Here is a 20,961-nt window from a genome sequence, read left to right on the forward strand (position 1 = left end):
TTCAACTTAGGGAAGGATCAATATTCTAAGTTGCAACTCAAGTACTGAGACTTGTCTACTTCTCTATTGAGGAAGAGCTTATGTACTTTAAGAAAAGATAATGCATTCCTTCTACTCATAAATTAAGAAAGCAAATACTCTAGGAAACACACAACTCCTCATCCTTGGGATATCCTAGCTATGCTGAGACATTTAATGTAGTTAGGAAAAGCTATCATTGGGAAAATCTTAGAGGTGGTATACTTAACTATGTCACTGAATGCCTAAGATGCCAAAGGGTGAAAGCAGAGCGTATTAAAATGCCACATAAACTTCAGTCTCTCAACATTTCTCAAATGAAGTGGGAATCATTAGTATGGATTTTGTGGTAGGATTTCCTTTGAGGATATAACTCTACCACGATGATTATGGACATGCTAGCAAATATTTATTATCTCATTTTTGTCAAGACAAACTGTGAGGCTTCAGATATCACAAGGTTGTTTGTCAAATAAATCTTTAAGATTTATGGGTCTCCAAAAAGGATTATCAATGATTAAGATTCTTTCCTTACTTCTAGACTATGAAAAAGATTATTTATTTGAAGTTATTGGTCCATAGCTATACTTCATATCACCCACAAATCGATGGCCAAATAGAGCAAGTGAATCTAGTCAAAGAAGACATCCCAAGGGATGTTGTTGCATAGAACCTAAGTAATGTATGCAATGTCTATACTTGGTGGAATTTGCTTACAATGCCTCTTACCACCAAAGCATTAAGATGACTCCTTTCTAGGCATTGTATGAGTAAGAGTGTTTAACCTTGCTCAACTTCTTCAATTCAATAGTAAAGGTAGAAGCCTCCAAATAGATACTAGTGGAGATGGATGAATAAGTTAAGGCCATAAGAAAATATATTCAAGTTGCTAAGGATCACCAAAAAGCCTACACTGATCTTGGAAGACAAGTGCAGATTTTCAAAGAAGGGGACATGGTATTTCTCCATGTTCACCCCAAAGAAGAGCTCACTATCATTGGGTGGATCCAAGAAACTAAGCCCATGATATTGTGGGCCTTGCAAGACCCTCAAGTACTTAGGAACCAATGCATATAACTTGCAACTTCCCAAATACTTAAAGATCCTCAATAGTGTTTATGTTAGTTTGCTAAAGGCATATGTATCCAACCATGACCATGTACTAGATGATCAATAGGTCATTATGCTGAGCCAAAGGAATCCTTGAGCTCCAACTTGAGAAAATACTTGCTGTAATGGAGAGAATCCTTAGAAGTAGGACTTTAATGAGATATGTCATCTAGTGGAAACACTTGGATTGACAAGCAACTCTATGTAAACAATATCCTAAGTTTCTCTCAAGATGAGGACATTTGAATTTCTTCAAAGGGGGAGAGGATGTAATATCCTAGAGCTAAAAATCCCATGTGAAAGGGGACTAAGCTCAAATTCATGAATCTTAGTCGTTAAAAAGAAGAAATTAAAACAAAAGCCTTTTGTCAGCTCCTGTAATCTACCCCATCATCATTTGTGCCATCATCATCAACATCAAAAGCTTCACCTCCTACTTATTGTAAAATCCCTCAACCTATGAAAATATTAATCATGAAGTTCAATCACACTAAGGTAAGCACATTCAATTGGGAAGCATGACGAGAAAAGCAAGCACAACATCCAACCGTAAAGCAGCATGAGAGAGAGAGAGAGAGGCTAACTAAGGCTATAAAAAGCCTTAATCCTTAAGGCTTAGTGACTATTTGGGAATTTTTAGATCATTGGACATAGAGAGAGGGTGTTTGTATGTTTGTGTGTTTGTTTGTGTGTGTGTGTGTGTGTGAAGAGAGAGATAGAAGGGAGAAAGAAAAATAGAGAGAGAGAGAGAGAGAGAGAGAGAGAGAGAGAGAGAGAGAGAGAGAGAGAGAGAGAAGCTAGAGGAGAGTGAGAGAGATAAATAGGGAGGAAGAGTGTGTGAGAGAGAAAGAAGGAATATAAAGAGGGCGAGTAAGAGAGGAGAGAGAGATTAAAGGAGAAGAGGGTCCCATCCCTAATTTAGAGGATCAATCCAACTCATCTCATCCTCCTCCTTGTGAATCATCTTGCCTCCATGAATCACTCTCCTTGCTCCATCCACCTACTTCCAAATCAATCCTAACTAAATATCAACCCCCTCTCCATTTCCTATTGCTATTTGTCCATTCATCACCTTTACCAATTGTTGCATCTCCTATTTTCCATCCAAAATGTGCCCAAAAATACATTAAAAACCTCAACATTTGTCATATGACTTCCTTTATCCTACTATCAAAGTTCACTCCTCTTAAGTCGAGACATTGTTCTTGACCCAACCCAACCCTATACAACTTCTAGAGTCTATCCTGTAGCCATGACTTGAGCATGCACAAGTCCTAAACAGGATTGAAAATGGCTCAAATGAGAAGTGAGATGAGGGACATGCTAAAAGAATTGGCATGTGCAAGATGGCCCCAAAATGAAGGAATCTTAGAGTTGGAGGAGAAGTAGCACATATAAGTAATATTCCCATCACGTTAACTCAAGTCTAAGTGCCACCCTTGTATTCTGAAAAGTATTTTTAGCATAATCATAATAATAGAAATATTAGTTGAATTAATGATAAAAACCTAGATTGCAATTACTTGAGTCTCAAGATTCTTTTGCACACCCTAAGAATCAAGTAGATGGATGAAGAACATAGATGCTCAAGAGAAAATTCCAATAGGAATAACTCCTCCTGTGATGATACATATTCCCTACTTAAAGATTTCTAAACAATTGGATGTTTATATTGCATTGATGAGATGATCAATTGAGAAAATTTGTCGTAAATCAAAGTTAAATTCTATATCTTTTGAATATAATCTTTATGTGATAAAAAATCTCAAGGAAGTTAAGATAACTAAGGATATTGGTGAGGTACTATCCTAGTTATCTCATAAAAATTAACTACTAAAGAGAGATTGATTTCTCAAGCTAGCAAAAGTTAGAAAAATTTCAATCCTTTCACTAGAAACCTATTTAGCAAGGGTTAGAAAAATTTCAAGCCTTTCACTAGGTCTAGCAAGGCACCTTGATGAGGATTTCACTCTTGAATAGAAAAATAAATCTCCGAAATTGAAACAAAAAAGAAACTTTAGTTATACTTAAACCTTTTGAAGAAAGAAGCCCTTGAATGCTTCAAATAGAAGTGTCATCTCATTCTTTTTGCTCAGATTGGGAATAAAGTAGACGAAAGGCATCCATCGTAAAGCCTAAGACCCAATATATAAAGCCATGAATTGAATCAAGGGAAACCTATGCTTGTAAGGTCAAGGCTTTGAAAAAAGTATTTATACACAAGTAAACTTATCATACTACTTGTGGTATTGAAACAAATGTTTGAACTATTTGTGGATTCTAAGAAATAATTTATCAAATACACGTTAACTCTTGGATGTGTTCACTCTTCCCCCAAGGTTAGTTATGCTAGGGGGGCTCTGGCTATAATTCCCCTAACATTCTAGAACCAGCTAAATCCCTACAAGTTTTGGTTGATCTCTTGGAAGGCCCTGATGTTAGGTAAGGGCGAACTTTGTGGGCTTATTTTTTACATTTGGATGGAGTCTTGATATGGATTGGAACTATTATTGTAATAAGAATAAATATAATAAATTTGAACAAATATGTTATTTCTAAAAGGACTATTTTTTCTTTGTTGTATTCATGTTCATGCTTAGCTTATGTGAAGGGATATTGTCTAATGGGCTAAATAACGAACCTATTTTTATATGTCAAACTAAGATGTGTCAAGTTAATTAGAAAGCCAAAAATACTCATCGAGGGAAGTGGGTGGTTAGATCCCTGATGGATCTTTCCTACGGCAAAGTGATCTCAATTAGTCAAGAGCTTTCACAAGAAAATTCAAAATGCTAGATTGGGACAAGTTAGGAAGGGCCAAATGCTGTCTCTCCTAGTGTGTCATTCTAGATGTCGACTGGTGTCATTTTAGGGGATTGAAGTTGAGACTATACATTATAGGTACAGGGGTTGACACATATCACCCCACCTTGTTTTCTTTTTCCACTCTCTTTGAGCCAAGTGCAAGAATGGTTCAGTGGTGCACAGATCGGATGCTGTACGCTGGCAGGTCCCCAAGAACAAAAGAACTCTACTTTTTGCACAAAACTCAAGATAGAAAGCATGCACGACATGAACAAGAGACCAATTGGGTGCAATCTCCCCTGTGAGCGCTCCACAAAGCATGTATTTTATGTATTAATCATCTTCAAGCTCAAATAATAGCCCAAATTACAAAATAGCACGCTTTTGGCTTTTGAGTTTGCTTTAGCACAAAATAGAAATAAAGCTAATGGGCGGGCGCCCAAAGAGTCAAGCATACCCAATACAATGTCCAAATACAAATATCATAATCGTGCGCCCATGCGCACACAAAATAATATATAAATATCCAACGCCTTAATAAATAGGCGACAAAATATAGGCGCCATGCCTAAGGTATGCGTCCATCAAAATATATGTGATAACTCGAATACACACTATCCTCCAATGCTTTCCTCTGCCACTGCTGCTATCTCTACACATCAATTGAAGCATTCACAATCGTTAGTAAAATAATACAATTAAACCGACAAAAGTGAATACCTAGCAGTCTTCAGCTACATAAATAAATCAACTGGTTAGAAATCAATCCTAACCTTAATTTATCACGAGTGCGCACTCTAAACTTATAAACATTTATTAATTTAATATGTATTTTGCAGAATCACCCGCTATGGAATCACCCATGTACACACTAAATTAACGAAACGCCCGGAAAGGATAGGCGTCCCCATCAACTTCTCGCACAAAGAATCCACTTTATGTACGAGGCTCGGTCAACAAAGTTTACGGAATCCACTGTAAAACCTCACGGAATCCACCATTAAATATGCCTCATGGCATCATTCAATCCAATTTGAGGGATGACAACAAGTATGTCACCTTAAAGATTATGCTAAATAATGATGACAAGAGACCTTAAAGTTGTTATTTATATATTAGATTTTCATTGGTCTTTTTGCTCCATAACAACAACTTGTTACGTGAGGTGCCATGTGTGACACTAGTCGCATTATGCCTAGTGGATAAATAACTTTCGTTTCTAGTGAGCATATTATTAGAGAGCATTATGCAAATGAATTATTTGTATATTTTATCACAGGAGTGCATTTTAGCATTTAGAAATTATTATTTTTGTGCACTTCTATTGCACGAAATTTTTATATGTTCATATGCAAAATTATTGTCTTTGCAACATTTGTACTAAGGCCTAAGGGCAAGACAAATATTGTAAAGACACATTTATTAGAATTAGGTTCATTTGATAAATTAGATCCAAAAGGATGTAGTTGTGTAAGGAAACCAAAAAGCCCAAAAGGATGTTTATCACGATTTTTTAGCATAAAAGCCAAGAAACAAATCCATAACTACATGTATGAGGGAGGTGCTCGCTTATGTAGAGGGGGAGATTGTAGCCATTCTCTTGTTGTGCACTATTGCCTTTATTTTCTCTCTTTATGCGATTTGTGCTTTCTCAATTTTTAGTTAATGTTTCCTATTATATTGTGAAAGGCTACACCAATCCTCTTCTTAGCTTCAATCACCCTACTTTATCACCAACCAAAACAAGTAAAAACAAATATATATTTAAAAAATCAAAACACTAAAAGAAAGATAGAAAAAGCTCCAACTTTTTGAGTTTTATATACACTCACTACATCTAGATGCCATCAAGGTATTGATGCCTCCGCTACTTTATTAAGTCCCTAGTCCTGCCCCTACTATGATCTTGGGACACACAAAGAGTAGGATATCCAAAGTTCACTTGACCCAAACCCCTAAATTCACTACACCATACCATAACCATTGGGTCCTCAAGGATTGAACATGCCCATAGAGCTTTAGCATACATGATTTGAAATTGATTTTTCAATTATAATTTCTCTCACACCATTTTTTATACTCATGTAGACCCCCCCACCCCCCAAGGAGAGCACTCTAAGCATCAAGAACCATGGAAGCATTCCCTTTCCATTAGAGCGTCAAGCAACTGACATAATTTGATCAGGGGAGTAATGCTACTCATCCATGCAAGAAAGGCATAAAAGAAGAGAGCATCAATGAGAACATTAAATGGAGAACAAGTATCAACCCATGGATCATGAAGCTTAATTTTTGCCATTAATCAATAACCAACTTTTTGGCCATCGATCTTTATTATTTAAAATTCATTGTAAACTTGAGCATTGAGCTCTCTTCCATGTGAAGGTTGATGTACCACAATTGTTGCCTCTAAGTAGCTTATCACATCTCACAAGCAAATGCCCTAAAGGCAAATGCCACGAGCTGAGGATCATAACCAAATGGAATGGTCCAAAAGTCTAGGGTAAAAGGGTAAAAACCCTAATCATTATAGTCATGGCTCTCTTTCTCTATGTTCTTCTCTCCTTGTTCCCCCCATCATTTTAGCTTGAGTGAGGGTGAGGTAGCAAGCTTGTGAGAACTTGAGCTCAAGGGTGCATGGGATTCTCCCCTCTTGCACTTTAGTATTCTCTCTTCTCTCTTCTTTCGCTTGTTTGTTGTTTGGAAATAGAATTGAAGGAGACAATTTGAGAGAAGGTATAGACTATGTACAATGAAGGAGAGGCCATTGGAGCTTTTTTCTTACTTCAAGCTCCCATTCTTGGGATAAGAGTGGAGCTGGAGGAGAGGGAGCATAGGGCTTGAATATTGAGCAACTTAGGCAATATATATGTGAGCCATTAAGTGGAGTGGAATAGCTTGAAATAAGAAACAATTCATCAATGGTGAGTACCTCAACAACATGCACGGCATCAATCGGTACTTATATGAGAGATAGGGGAGTCATTGAGTGAGTGGAAACACTTCAGAAAATAAATGGTTTTTCAAGTCTTGTTCATTGAGCTTGAGTGCCTCAACAACATGAACACCAACTTGAGTGCATTGACAACATCTACATAGACATGCAAGGTATTGAGGATTAGGTTGTAAATATTAATTGCCCCCATTCAAAACATTCAATGACTTTCATAGTAGATCCCTTACAGACTATGCCAACATCCATCAAGCATGGATATATGCAAACACATGTTAATAAACAATGCTTTGCACAAAAGAAACAATAGACATACATATGTAAACAAAAAAATATATAAATCATGCAGCCATAGGCTTTCACCCAACAATTAGACAATGGCCTTTTCGATTGTGCAAAGTGGGAATCAATCCTCTCTTAGGCTCTAACCCTGCAATGGTTATCCTAATGGTCAAGCTTATTTGCAATTGTCACTTCTATATAACATATAATTGACCAATCCACCACACCTCCTACTGAGCCTACATGTCACCTCTCAATGCTCCCTAAACCTTCTCTTTTTCTTTCCTTTTTTTTTTTGAAAAATAAATATCTCTCATCTCAATTACCTTCACTTGGTCAAATAGGTGAGTCTCTTTAATGTTGGCATGCTCTTTCTCTTTATCTCTCTCTCACAAGCTGTGCATTAAAGGCCTTCCAAGGTTCTCTCTCTCTCTCTCTCTCTCTCTCTCTCTCTCTCTCTCTCTCTCTCTCTAGTAGTGTGTGTGTAAAGAAGGTGAAGAAGCATCATGAGACATTGCAATTGTGTGCACTAGCATTGCCCTCCTTCTACAATTCTCATCACGCCTAGCCTATTGGCACCAATGCTCTCTATGCATTGAAGTTAGCAGCACATCTACTAGTACAAGACTCTATCAGTTATGTGGGCTTCTTGACCAACCAAAGAAATCATTCCCACACCCTTTAATGACCTTTGCAACCTATCCATTCTTTCTATTGTGGCCTGAATTGATGATTGAATTCGACATGTGGATGTAGATGTACCTTTTTGAGCAATCAAAGGATCCAACTCCATGTGATTGGATAATTGTCATCGAGTGATTGTCCTTTTGGTTAAAGCTTATTCAACGGACCGAATTTGAGACATGGTTGCAATTGTAGCATCTTGAACTACTAAGGCTATGGCTCTCTACTAGAATTTGAATATTATCATGGAACATTTGCACTTAATGATGCTTTTGAAATGGCATTTGTATCTTCTTATGGGATATTTGCATTGAATGAGGGTTTTAAAATGCTCCTACAAGATGGAAAATTTGGCCTTTTCATCTCCACAAGTTTGCTTTGATGTCGTTAAATGCCTGTTTAGGCTTTGATCTAAGTCATTGACAACCATCTTCCATTGGAGCTCACACTCCTAGATAGCCCTCATCTTAGCTTATGTCGACTACGATCAATCTAACAAGCCCTTACTCCTTTGCCACCTAATGCAATAGCAAGACCGTGCTTAGCCTAGTAGTTATATGTTCATGGGCCTCCTCATAGCTTGCTCCTGATTCCATGATTTGGAGATATGCATTTGCATCCATGTTGAGATCACCACAAGGGGATGTTCAACCTAATAGTTATATGTATGTGGGCCACCTCATAGCTTGCTCCACATTGCATGATTTGAAGACATGCATTTGCATCCATGCCGAGATCACCACAAGGTGTTGTTCAATCTAACAATTATTATATGTACATGGGCCTCCTCATAGCTTACTCCAGGAGGTTGCATGAATTGGAGACATGCATCTGCATCCATGCTTAGGTCACCGCATAAGGGGCTTGGAAGGAGATATTTTCATGGGAAGCACATTGGTGGATATGTATTGCAAGTGTGGCATGTTTGCAAAGGCACATGAGGTGTTTGCCAAGCTCTCTTCTCATGATGTTGTCTCATGGCATGTGTTGATTGCAAGATATGTTGATAATACACAAGGTGAGGAAGCCTTGCATTATTTTAGGCAAATGCAGCTAGAGGATGTTACTCCAATTGTGGTGACATATGTTTGCTACTTGAAAGCGTGTAGCTTAATGAAAGCCTTACAAATAGGTCAGTAAGTCTATTCTGAGTTATCAAAAAGAGATATGGAAATATAGTTATATGTTGGAGTAACACCTGTAGATATGTATGCTTGTTGCAACCTGCTAATCAAAGCTCAACGGGATGTCCATACAAGATGTAGTCTCATGGGCTACCCTTATTTCATGGTATGCCTAAGATGGGCTTGGTAACGAAGTGTTCAAATCTTTTAAACAGTCATGTTTGGAGGAAGCTTCTATAGAGTTTGTGTTTATCATTCATTGCTTGAAAGCATGTGGTGCCAAAAGAGACCTTGAAACATGCGAGAATGACACACAAAATGAGGGAATTAGGATTAGAAAATGACCAATTTAAAATCAACACACTCATGGACATGTACAACAAATGTGGCTCCATCACAGAAGCCCAAGAAGTGTTTGATAAGCTTGCTATTCGAGATGCAATATCATGGAATGCACTAATGATGGGGTATGCTAATCCTCAAATTGATTACTTACAAGTGCAATGGATTGAGTTCAAGTGATGTTGACAATGAGAACTTTAACTTGATTAACTATTGTGTGAATTGCCTCTTCACCTGCATCTTCCTTCTAATTCATGAGTCGAAGGACTTCATTGAAATAATGCATAAGTGTATTGATGAGCAATACATGTCTGTGGGATGTTGTAAGCAATGTATTAATGTATCGATGAGCAATATTAGTGCTAGCAATAAAAATGAGGTATTATTGTCATGCTCACATGTGTCTTTTATGTTTTTGTTTTATTTGGTTGTTATATCATGCAATTTATTATTTGGTGGTTTCTTTGTAATTGTGCATTTTTGTACTTGAGTTTGTGGTGTACATTAAGCTTTTAGAATATTCCATGGATTTGTTGATACATAATGCGTTTTCAATTACTTGGTTTGATTGAAGTGAGATTCTTGCAACTTGGGGGTGCAATTCTCCTTATGCTCAATATATTTATTTCACGTTTGGTATGCGAGGTGCAAGTATCCTTTTAATATTTTAATTTAATAATTCAATGTTATGTACTGTTAATTCATGAATTGATGAGAAGAAAACATAATCTCAAACTTCGCCCCTTTATGCTCTCAATGTATCTCATGTTTTATACGTGGTGCAAACTTGCTTTAATGCTTAAATGTTGTATCCTTTGAGTTCATGAATTTATATAATTTTTGAGAGACACAAAGTACACACTAGGAGGTAAACTCCTTCGTAGGTACACGTTGGAGAGGGATGTCTATGCATGTCCTAAAGCAAGTGATCCACACAAAATTATAGGCATGCATGGAGGGCTTTTGTAAATGTTAGTGCATAATCTAAAAGATAGAACAATTTTCACTCTCTGAGTTGTTGAATTGGACGATAAGTGATATTAAAAAAATAAAGAAAAATATATCTATACATGGAGTTTAGTATGCCCTATGGATAATATCAACAAATTATTCCCAACTCACATGATATATTCATATTTAAATTAGGTACATGAAATGAAATAATGTGTGAAAAGATACATGTAAGTATAGACTTTCGAACTACACATACACACACACTCGGTCCCAAGCAATTATCCGTATCCATGGGTCTCAAGCCTCTAAAGTTTTTCGAACATATAAGTCTTCATTAACTCCACTCCCACCACTACTCATTATCATGTTCGCACTTAGTTGTATCTAATGGAGAATATTAGGATGGCATAGATAGTCTATGATAATGATAAATAATTATTGGCCTTTAATTTTCAGCGATAAGAAAATAGCCACCTCACAATGTGATTATTTTCCTTCGCTCACCAAAATACAAAACGAGTGAGATGTAACCTTGCGTGCTTCGCAAGAATGCCAATCGCGCCGGTAAGCGGCTAGTTTCTGTTATTGTCCAATTTTTCTCGGGTGCAGCACCCCAACCACGATTAGCGGTTAGCGACGAGCGTTGTTAGCCTAGGCTAACCAAGTATCGTTTGGACTTTAAACTTATAAGAAGGTGGGATTGTGACGAAGAAGCCAGAGGTTGGAGCGAACAATGCTTCGCCTGGTAGGAGCAGCAGCGAGAAGTAGAAGGATTCCTTTCGGCTTGTACCGTCGTCTTACGCTGCCGTCAGCTAGCTGCCTCTCAAGTTCTCTAATCGAGAGGCAGGCGGATCTTTCTTCCAACAGTTATCCGATTCCTTCACGTGGTTACGGCAGCGGTCCTTATCAACAAGCAAGGAAAAAAACAGATGACGAGGCTGGCAAGCGGTCACTAGCTGAGAAGGAACAAGAGGACACAGAAGGTGAGACAGGCGTGTCAGATTTTCAAGAAGAATACGAAGAAGCAGAAGATGGTTGTTTGTCTTCCCAAGGAGAAAAGGATTCAGAGAACGAAGATGCCGAAGTAGAAACAGAGAGTGAGGAGTATTTTTCAGATTTGGATGTGGAAGAGGTGAATGCAGATGATGGCTCTGTGTCATGTGTTCAGATTGCCGACATGACCAACGTTCCAGATGAATTGCAGGTATTTTTGGCTCAGCTTCTTAGCTTTTGAGTTGTATCCGTTATGGGTGTGTAAGCAAAGTATCATCAGCATGTAGTATCGTGTCTGCATTAGTAAAGATATATTTCTGGTTGGGCTTCTTAAATCATAAACAAAAGATGCCTTTTTGCTGCATCTGTTGTGGGAAACTATTGTTGTATAGGAACAGCCTGAGGAGCAACTTGCAGTCTACAAGTTGGGGAGTGCTGTTCGTCTTTTCTGGTGATTATTTACAATGTTATCCTGTAAGAACAGACTGCAGCAGTCTCCCTCTCTCCAATGGAAGCAATGTGCTCGTATTTGATGAGTATAAATGGGATAAGGAGGGAGAATCCTATAAATAGGGAATAACAATTATATCCAAATTATAGGTCAGCCAGCATTTGATGTGGCAAAAATAGCAATCGGTCACATATAATATACCCGACACTCGATGAAATGCACTCTGGTTGGAGGTTTTGGCACCCAAGATAAACACTATGACACCTAGGATATGTACTTTGCTTACATTCATATCTTTTATTTGGTACTTTCCTTATCTGTTATATCCTTAGATATTTGGATGGGTGCTAGCATCATTGGTCATAGTGGTTATGAAGTGACTGAGTGCAAATGAAAATGCAATCCATAGTTGAAGTTCTACATGATATGCCAGAGATATTGATGGTCGTGGCGAAAAAGCATTAAAATGGCTGAAGATCATGATACATTTTGTGCCAACTAAAATCGTACACCTCGAGATCTTTGAGGTATGATGATCCTTTCCAGATTACCAAGAAAATTAAGTAGTGTATCTAATGAGTTGGATTTATCTTTGGATATATATGAGTTCACCTAATTGTGAATTGTTTGAATGCATGACTAGGATAAGGTGAACTGATAGTCGCGATTGAGGAAGTCCTGCAACTCAAGGACATGGCTAGCTATCTTCCACTTGAATTTGAATTGGTTCTTGACTATAGGACTAAATGGTCTTGGCGGACTATTTATCCTAAGTATTTGGTCAAGTGGAAGAAGTACTCAAGGCAGAGGCTACATGGGAGTCGGTACATTCATTGAAGAGTCGTTTTCCACACTTCGTTCTTGTGGATATCGCTGAGGACAACAATCATTCATAAGGGGAGAAGTGTTACATCCTTGGATAGTTAGACAGACTCTAGTAGCATTGGTCACAATGGTCATGAAGTGACTTAATGTGAATGCATGAAGGCCACTTCAGGGTTAGGATAGTCGAGGATTCGAAAGCTTTAACTCATTGCTTTAGGGCAGCCATGGCTTTACTCGAAGAGGTAAACATTGATGCTTCTTCTCAGCCTTCTTGGACTTGATTCAAGGCTTCATTGGGCTTGTTTAAGCACCATAGAGTGCCTCTTGAGCTCCATTATAGTCAGCCATAGTAGCAACAATGTGAATTGTGCCTGTTGCTGTTGCTCCCATTCTTGATCAGTTTGACTCCTCCCCGAGCTCTTGGACACTCTTGGCAACCATCTTCAAGTTTCCAAGCATTGGTATGTTAGCTTTGCACATCATTTTGGAGCTCCCAATCCTTGTTACTTGTTGTATACAGCAACAGACCTACTATTGATAGGTCTGAATAGGGTTTTCTCATTTATGAGTTCACTTTTACCTCTATTGATGCTCCTATGTATATGTATTGATATTGGGATGCTTCATAGATGCCTTGAGGTGTTCATTGGCTTGCTTTTAGCTTGAATAGCTTAGCTTTGATAGGGTTTTACTGCTGTAAATATAGTTGGCAGCAAGCTATTTGATTGTGGAGGTTATATTTATTGACATTTAATGCCATTCGAGTACTTCGTTGGATGTGTTGATGTATGATATTGATGCTATACACCTAGACATGCTTATGGAATGCTTTGAGCTTCACATTTGAGCTTGATTACATGTCTTGGACCTTTGGTTAGTTGCTACAATGATCGTTCACTTACAAGCTTGAGGATTTTATTAGGTTTTATGCTTTCGGCTATTTACTTGATGTATCTTGGATGCTTGGATGTTATGTATATGATGTATTGAGCTTGTATTGCTTAGTTGGTATTCAATTTTGTTCTAGTGGGAGTCACTTGAGCTACTTGGCTATTTTGCATTTGAGTAGAGCTTTGGGCTTTATGTAGTTGAGCTTTTTTCATTGAGACAGTGGGACTCACTAAGCTATGTACATGCTCTCTCGATGCTTATTGGATGCAGTTACTCTTCAATGGGCTGATTTAATTCATGCTTTGGATTTGGCACCTATCTCTGTTAGTGTGATGTTAGTGATGTATACATACTACTTGGCTATGTGTTGAGCTTTGTTACCCTTGCTCAATTGGTCGTGCATTTGGCAATTCTCTTTTATTCTTGCTGAGACCTACTATATGTATGATGTCTATGCCTACTGGATGTATGGTTTATTGACACATTGAGGTGTGACAAAGCTTGGTACTAGTTCTATGTATCATTATTGCTAGTTGTTTTTACATATTCTATTTGTTGCCGGAAATACCTAGCAATGGGAGCTTGGCTTTTCTTGACTGATTACTCACAATTAGTTTGGGATTCATTGTTGCATTTATTATAGCAATGCCGTAATTGGAGGTTTATATGCTTTTTATGAGAGGATGTTTTGATTTGACCGTTTATTACTGGCAGTTAGTGGAGAGCTCTATACTTTGAAGTTTTCTTCCGTTTAAACTTTGTCTTAGCTGTGATTTGGGGTTGATTTGTAGTTATTTACTGCAGCCTATCTTCTTGTACTGTGCTTTCGTTTGTTGGCGTGATGGCTGGTGGATCCAATGACATTGCTCTCTTTAATATTGATAAATTGGATGGCACTAATTACAGCTATTAGAAGGCATAGATATGGCAAGTTTTTGTATAAAAATTGCAGATTGAGCCATTGAGACACAAGGGTGTAAAGCCCAAATGCTTTGATGGGGAGGATTGGGTTGAATTGGATGGGCTATGTAAATCTATAATCATTTTGTCACTCTCCAAGCAGGTATTCTACAATGTTGTCTCTGAAGGACAGATTGCTTTGCAGTTATAAGAGAAGATACGAGATGTCTATGATAAGTATTTCATTTTATTTTCAACCACTTGTCTTTGCAAGGCATTAATCTTAAGGAGAATCTTCCACCATTATTCTTGCTGGTTACATTGTTTGAAGCATGGGACACATTTCCTACTGCTATGTGTGTAAATATGCCTATTGATGGGTTGAAATTGCAGGATGTAGAGGGTACATGGGTACATTAGTTGAACGAAGAAGTAAACAAAAAGAATGCTAATGCTTTCTGTAGCTCTCATGCTTTGACAATTAAGAGGTAGTAATGTTAAGAGCGGTAATGACCGCTGTGCGAGAGACTCTCAGAAGTCTCGTTCTCAGTCACGTGGATAGTCTTGTAGGAAGTCTCATGGCTGTAAGTTTGTAGTAATGTTATTATTGTGGTAAGCGAGGTCATATTCAGCCATAGTGCCAAAAAATGAGTGATGACAAGCACAAGAAAAAGGAAAAGGACAAAGTGAAGGAAAGGAACGATTTTATCCCTAGTAAGTTCAACATCAAGATTGAAGGGATTAATGTAGTGCAAACTAATTCGAATGATGATTACATACTTACAACTTCCTCCCTTGATGTTTCGTAGTTGACTGATATCTCGTCTGCTTATACTCAATGTTGGTTGATTGATTTAGGGGCTTTATTTCATGTTACCCTTCATTGAGAGTGGTTTTACTTCTATCGCAGCATGACAAAATATGTCAGATTGGGTAATGATTTGGCATTGGATATTGTCGTTTTTGAAGATGTATGGTTGCAGTTTGCTTCAAGTAATATCTTTACTTTACATGATGTTCACCATGTTTTAGCTTTGATAAAGAGCCTACTCTTTACATGATGTTCACCATGTTTTAGCTTTGACAAAAAGCCTACTCTTTGCTAGATAGTTGGATGATGCGGATTACTTTGTATCTTTTGTTAATTCCTCATGGAAGATTACCCGTGGAAATCTTGTCCTTACACGTGGTGCCAAGTTTGATAATCTTTATCCCTGACTTGTATTTGGGCCTATTGACTATGTTTTGGTAGTGCTACAGCATCACATGTATCGTTATGGCATCGTCGCCTTGGTTACATATCACTAAAGGGAATGAAAATGCTTATCTGTTTGCAGTATCTTCTGTTTTTTGACTATAAATGTTTTAATTTTTTGTGATCATTATCTTTATGGCAGACAAACACGTAGTTTGCATAAGAAGTCTGGCATTATGCGTATGGGTGAGCCTCTGGCTCTTATTCATTTTGATATTTGTGGACCTATGCCATGTTAGTTGTTAGATGGTGTGAAGTATTTCGTTATTTTCATTGACGATTACTCATATAAGTTATGGTTATATCCCATAAAGTAGAAATTGAAAGTATTGGCTACGTTTCTGTCTGGGGTTAGGTTGACAAGCGTATGATTTGACAATGGTGGTAAGTATGTATCTAAAGCCTTTGAGTAGTATTGTGATGAGAGGGGTGTTAAGCATCAATCGACTGCCCTGTATAACCCGGGCGAGAATGGTATGGCTAAGTGCATGACTAGGACGATTTAGGAAGGAGTTTATAGTATGCTTAGCTAGGCAAGCTTACCGCTGTATCTTTGGATTGAGGCAGTTACTATTGCCGTACATTTGATTAATAGATTTCCATGCACTGCTAGTAGCTATCAAGTTGAAAAGAAGGTATGGTTTGGAAAATCTCCATCTTATGCTCATTTGCGTGTCTTTGGTTGTAAGGTTTTCTACCATATTCCCAAGAATAAGCACAATAAGTTGGATCTTAATTTAGTGAAATGCTTAGCCAGGTAAGCTTACTGTAGTGCTTTTGGGTTGTGGCAGTTACTACTGTAGTACATTTGATTAATAGATTCCTATACATTGGTATGGTCTGAAAAATTTTCATCGTATGCTCATTTGTGTGTCGTTAGTTGTAAGGCTTTCTACTATGTTCCCAAGGACAAGTGTTATAAGCTAGATCCTAAGTTTGTAAAATGCATCTTTCTTAGTCATGGGAATGTAGGTGAGATGGGCTATTGCCTATGGGATCCACAGGCTTGAAAGGTAATTGCAGCCATGATGTTGTTTTCCATGAAGAGAAAATGTATAAGTAGCTTGAATAGGCAGTTGAGATAGGTAGGGTGATATTTTAGAAGGAGCCTCGTGCTCTCATATAGCGAGCTAGACAGCTTGTGGCATCAAATACTCTAGTGGCCCATGATCTTGATGTTAGGATAGGATATATAGGCTCCATAGCTTGCTATGAGATGTTCTACTAGAGATGGATATTCTCTTGAGCGATTTGCTCCCTCTACAAAATATTTATGGTGACCAATATTAGTGAGTCTCTTACTTATGATGAGGCCATGTGCAAAGGAGACAGTCACTCTTGGGAGAGGGCCATGTTAGACTATGACTCATTGTAGACAAATCATATGTGGAAATTGGTTCCTTTACCTAATGGAAAGTATGCTTTGCTTTTGCAAATGGGTGTACATGTTGAAGAGTATTCTTGGATGCCTCAAGCTAGTGTACAAGGCTGGATTGGTTGCTAAGGGTTTTAAGTAGGAGCATGATGTTGAATTCAATGAAGTCTTCTCTCCTGTAGTCAAGATGACTACATATGTTTGGTATTTGCTTTGCCATGCAAATGGGTGTATAAATTAAAGGGTATCCTTGGACACCTCAAGCTAGTGTATAAGGCTGGATTGATTGCTAAGGTTTTTAAGGAGGAGTATGGTGTTGATTTTGATGAGGTCTTCTCTCCTGTAGTCAAGAAATCTATCTTACACTTGGTATTTGCTTTGGTTGCTCAGTTAGATTTGGACCTTTATCAAATGGATGTAGAGACGATTTTCTTGTATGGGAACTTGCTTGATGAGATTTATATACAGTAGTCTAAGGGCTTTGAGAAAAAAGGAAGGAAACACCTAGTGTGCAAGTTGAGAAAGAGCCTTTATGCCCTTAAGTAGATACCTAGAAAATGATATCACAAGTCTGATGCTCTCATGTATTCACAAGGATATACTTGCAGTAATATGGATTCATGTCTACACACGAAGAAGACCCGTGATAACAACCTTACAATTTCGGTGCTCTATGTGGATGATATGTTGATTGTTGGGAGCACTCATGATGAGTTGGATGCTTTGAAAAGTCAGCTTAAAAAGAGCTTTGGGATGAAGGACATGGGACAAGTCTCACATATATTCTTGGGATGCCTATTATGCGCGATCGCTCTAAGGGGCTCTCTTACTTGTTGCAAAAGGAATACATTCAAAAGGTTCTTGAGTGATTTCATATGGAGGATGTTGTCTTTTATTTTCTCATGTGAAGGTTAGTCAGGTTGATTGTCTAGAGTTTGATGAGCAGACGACTGAGATGGCCAAATTTCCCTATGCATCCATAGTGGATAGTCTGATGTATGCCATGATAGCTGCTCGTCCTGATATAGCGTTTGCAGTGGGAGTTGTGGCATAGCTATATGACTACACGTGGCAGGCGGCATTGAGATGCCGTAAAGGGTATCATGAGATACCTTAAGAGCACTACATATATGTGTATATGTTATGGTGGCCAGGATACTGGAGTCGTGGGATACACTTTGATTATGTAGGACATACAAACTATAGGAAGTCCACCTTTGGCTATGTCTTTATCTTTGTTGGAGACGCTATTTCTTGGATGTCCAGAGTGTACAAATGCATGGCCTTACCTACTACAAATGCAAAGTATGTTGTAGCCACTGAGGATGCATGAGTCATGGAATACACTGACTTTGATTATGTAGGACATGTAGACAATAGGAAGTCCACCTCTAGCTATGCCTTTACCTTTGTTGGAGGTGCTGTTTCTTGGATGTCCAAGGTGTAGAAATATGCAGCCTTACTTACTAGAGGCAGAGTATGTTGTAGCTAGTGAGGCTTGCAAAGAGGCTCTTTGGTTAGGCCATCTAGTTGCAAACCTTGGTAGTACGGATGTGGTCCCTACACTGCATTCGAATTCTATGAGTGCTATTCAATCGGCCAAGAATGTGGTCTTTTATGCGAAGACAAAGCACATTGAGGTGTGTTACCACTTCATTAGAGAGGCCGTTGAGGTCAAGTCCATTGAGCTTGTTAAGATCTCAACTGACCAAAATCCTATAAATTTGCTTACTAAAAGTCTCTTAGCAGAATGATTCACCTTCCTTAAGAAGATGATAGGTGTAGGATGGGATGACGTCTTTCGTCATCCTATTATACTTTATGTACATTTGTACTTTGTCAACTTTTTTGTTCTCTCCTTACTAGAGACATATTTATCTTTAAGTGGGAGGTTACAAGGGGTAAAGGCGCCTGTGCCTATGCTTCCTGTGTATTCACTACACTTATATTATCTACATACTTGTATACTATCGATGGCGGGATCCACACACTTGTACATTGTAGGTGGCAGGCGCCCATTATTGTCCTTTCATTCTTTATTCTTTCAATGGCTAATGAATAAGGGACTTGTTGCATCTGCCATAGCTTGCACCTCCCTTGCTTCCGCTTGCTCATGCTCCCACTCGAGCTTCTCTCTTCAAAATGTATGAGGAGGGAAGAAGAAATAAGAGAAGGAAGGAAGAAAGAGGAGGAGGTAGAGTCTAGAGGAGCTGTAGGAGGTAGTGAGGCTTGAGCAAGAGGAGGAGACGATTATGAAGACAAGGGCGGAACTAGAGAAGAGAATGTATTTTTTCTTTGGATAACGTGGTATTCCCGTTTCTTGCAAGATTCCGAAATACCATTTTCTCGACCATGTTTTGGGTTGAAATGGCCGTCTTGTTTTGGGGCCCTTGAAACATTGTTTTGGTGAACTATGAGCTCCACTAGCCTCTAATGGCCTTTCTCTCACTTGCATGGGTATGTTTTGCCAAGTAGCAGTCCTCTAAATGCATTTTTCAGTAAATTTTAGCCCCATTAAAATTATTGTTAGAATATTAGATTTGAAAGTTAATTGAATTTTAATTCTTGCCCAAAAAAAAAAAAAAACCAGTCAATAATTAGATTGGGTAGGCCAATCTGTCATCCAAGTATCTATGAGCATTTGTTAGCCCTTGAATTGGCATTAATTGATTAGTTAATGCCTAGTTCCTAATGTTACCATTGTGATTACTGGCTTATGAAATATTTTAGGCCAAAGTCTATCACTAGGTAGTATTTGACTAATATAACTTATTACAGCTTTTGCCTTTGAACTCACTGACTTCTAAAGGTCCTTGGCTCACCATTGTGAAATAACTAGCACATCACATGTGCATTTGATTAACAACTTAATCAAATGCTAAGCAAAGCATAGAAAATTCACATCCTCGTTTGATAGACCTACCCCTTGAAATCCTTGTTGTCCTTGATTGCATTGCAATTTGTCAAAAGCATCCATTGCTACTATTGGAAATACATGGTAGCATCATTGTTAAATAACATATGCTCCTATTGCTGAACCATGCTCATGCCCTCTACATGTTTAAAATTCCAGCCACTTAAACCAATTTAGATTCACATACATGAATCATAATCGTTAGCTTTGTCAGAACCATAAGGGATGCATCCGCATGCCAAAACATAACACTATTTTGACTACCAAGGCAAACTAATGCAGAAACTGAGCGTAAACAATGCCTCATAGTTATGATGTATGGGTACTCATGCAAAGCATACATCAGCTCTACAAACTATATGTTACTCAAGCAAATGTACTTTTCTTGCACCACCTACAGATGTATATTGCATATCATCCATGTATCCTATACATGCCTTTCAAATGTTCAAATGTACATTCCATGTATTTCATACATATCAATAACCTTGGAAATGTATAGTTTCAGGGCCTAGGTGCAAAACCATACACATTTGCATAGCAACTCATAGTGACTAGTACATGGAATAGTGCATAGTACCCCGAAATGGTGCTTTGGGGCTCTTGAAATGGGATGGCCTATTAAGAAACCCCTTTGGTAATCTTCTTCCTCACTTTCTAGCATCTGAGAATTGCACATTGCTCCCTCGACAATTGTCCTTCACCTTCCGTTGATTACTTTGATAGCCCATTGCTCAGAGGACTGCATTTTGCTCCGTGTAGATTCCCCACAAGTGTTGCCCCGGATTCAGATAGGACAATGCAGTTGTCTTTTGAGCTTCGGCTCCATTGTATCAACTTTTATTTACATAGCACGATTTAGTGCTTCATCATCTTGTTCTTTTGTGTTTTTTGAGTTTCTCTTTTCTCTCAAGGTTTGTTGTACACACACCGTGTTTCTCCATGCAAATCCTACTCTCTCTTTGGTTTGTCACATATTTTGACATGAAATCACAGCATACCAGTTATTCTGACATGGCCGTTTCGGTTTAATTTTTAAAATGGGGTCGGGGAAACTATAGTTGCATTTAGACATGTTTGGAATT

The 20,961-nt window shown here is 38.2% G+C and overlaps 1 protein-coding gene across 6 annotated transcripts in view; it reads left to right on the forward strand.

Moving 5' to 3' along the window:
- Positions 1-10,787: 10,787 nt before the first annotated feature.
- The window catches only part of LOC148015870 (Lojap-related protein), a 126,094-nt gene continuing 115,920 nt past the window's right edge, over positions 10,788-20,961 (forward strand). For 3 of the 6 annotated variants that reach the window (XR_015688080.1, XR_015688081.1, XM_087664156.1), the window contains exon 1: positions 10,788-11,476. Coding sequence is in view for 4 of the 6 variants with exons in the window: in XM_087664156.1 (XP_087520282.1) it covers positions 11,006-11,476 (471 nt within the window). In the remaining 2 variants the exon portion in view is untranslated. The remainder of the gene's footprint in view (positions 11,477-20,961) is intronic. The other 3 variants (XM_087664157.1, XM_087664159.1, XM_087664158.1) reach the window with 3 other exon arrangements.

Source organism: Lygodium microphyllum, chromosome 23, assembly GCF_053477565.2.
Source record: "Lygodium microphyllum isolate KBCC chromosome 23, Lygodium_microphyllum_v1.1.10, whole genome shotgun sequence".
NCBI classification, from domain to species: domain Eukaryota; kingdom Viridiplantae; phylum Streptophyta; class Polypodiopsida; order Schizaeales; family Lygodiaceae; genus Lygodium; species Lygodium microphyllum.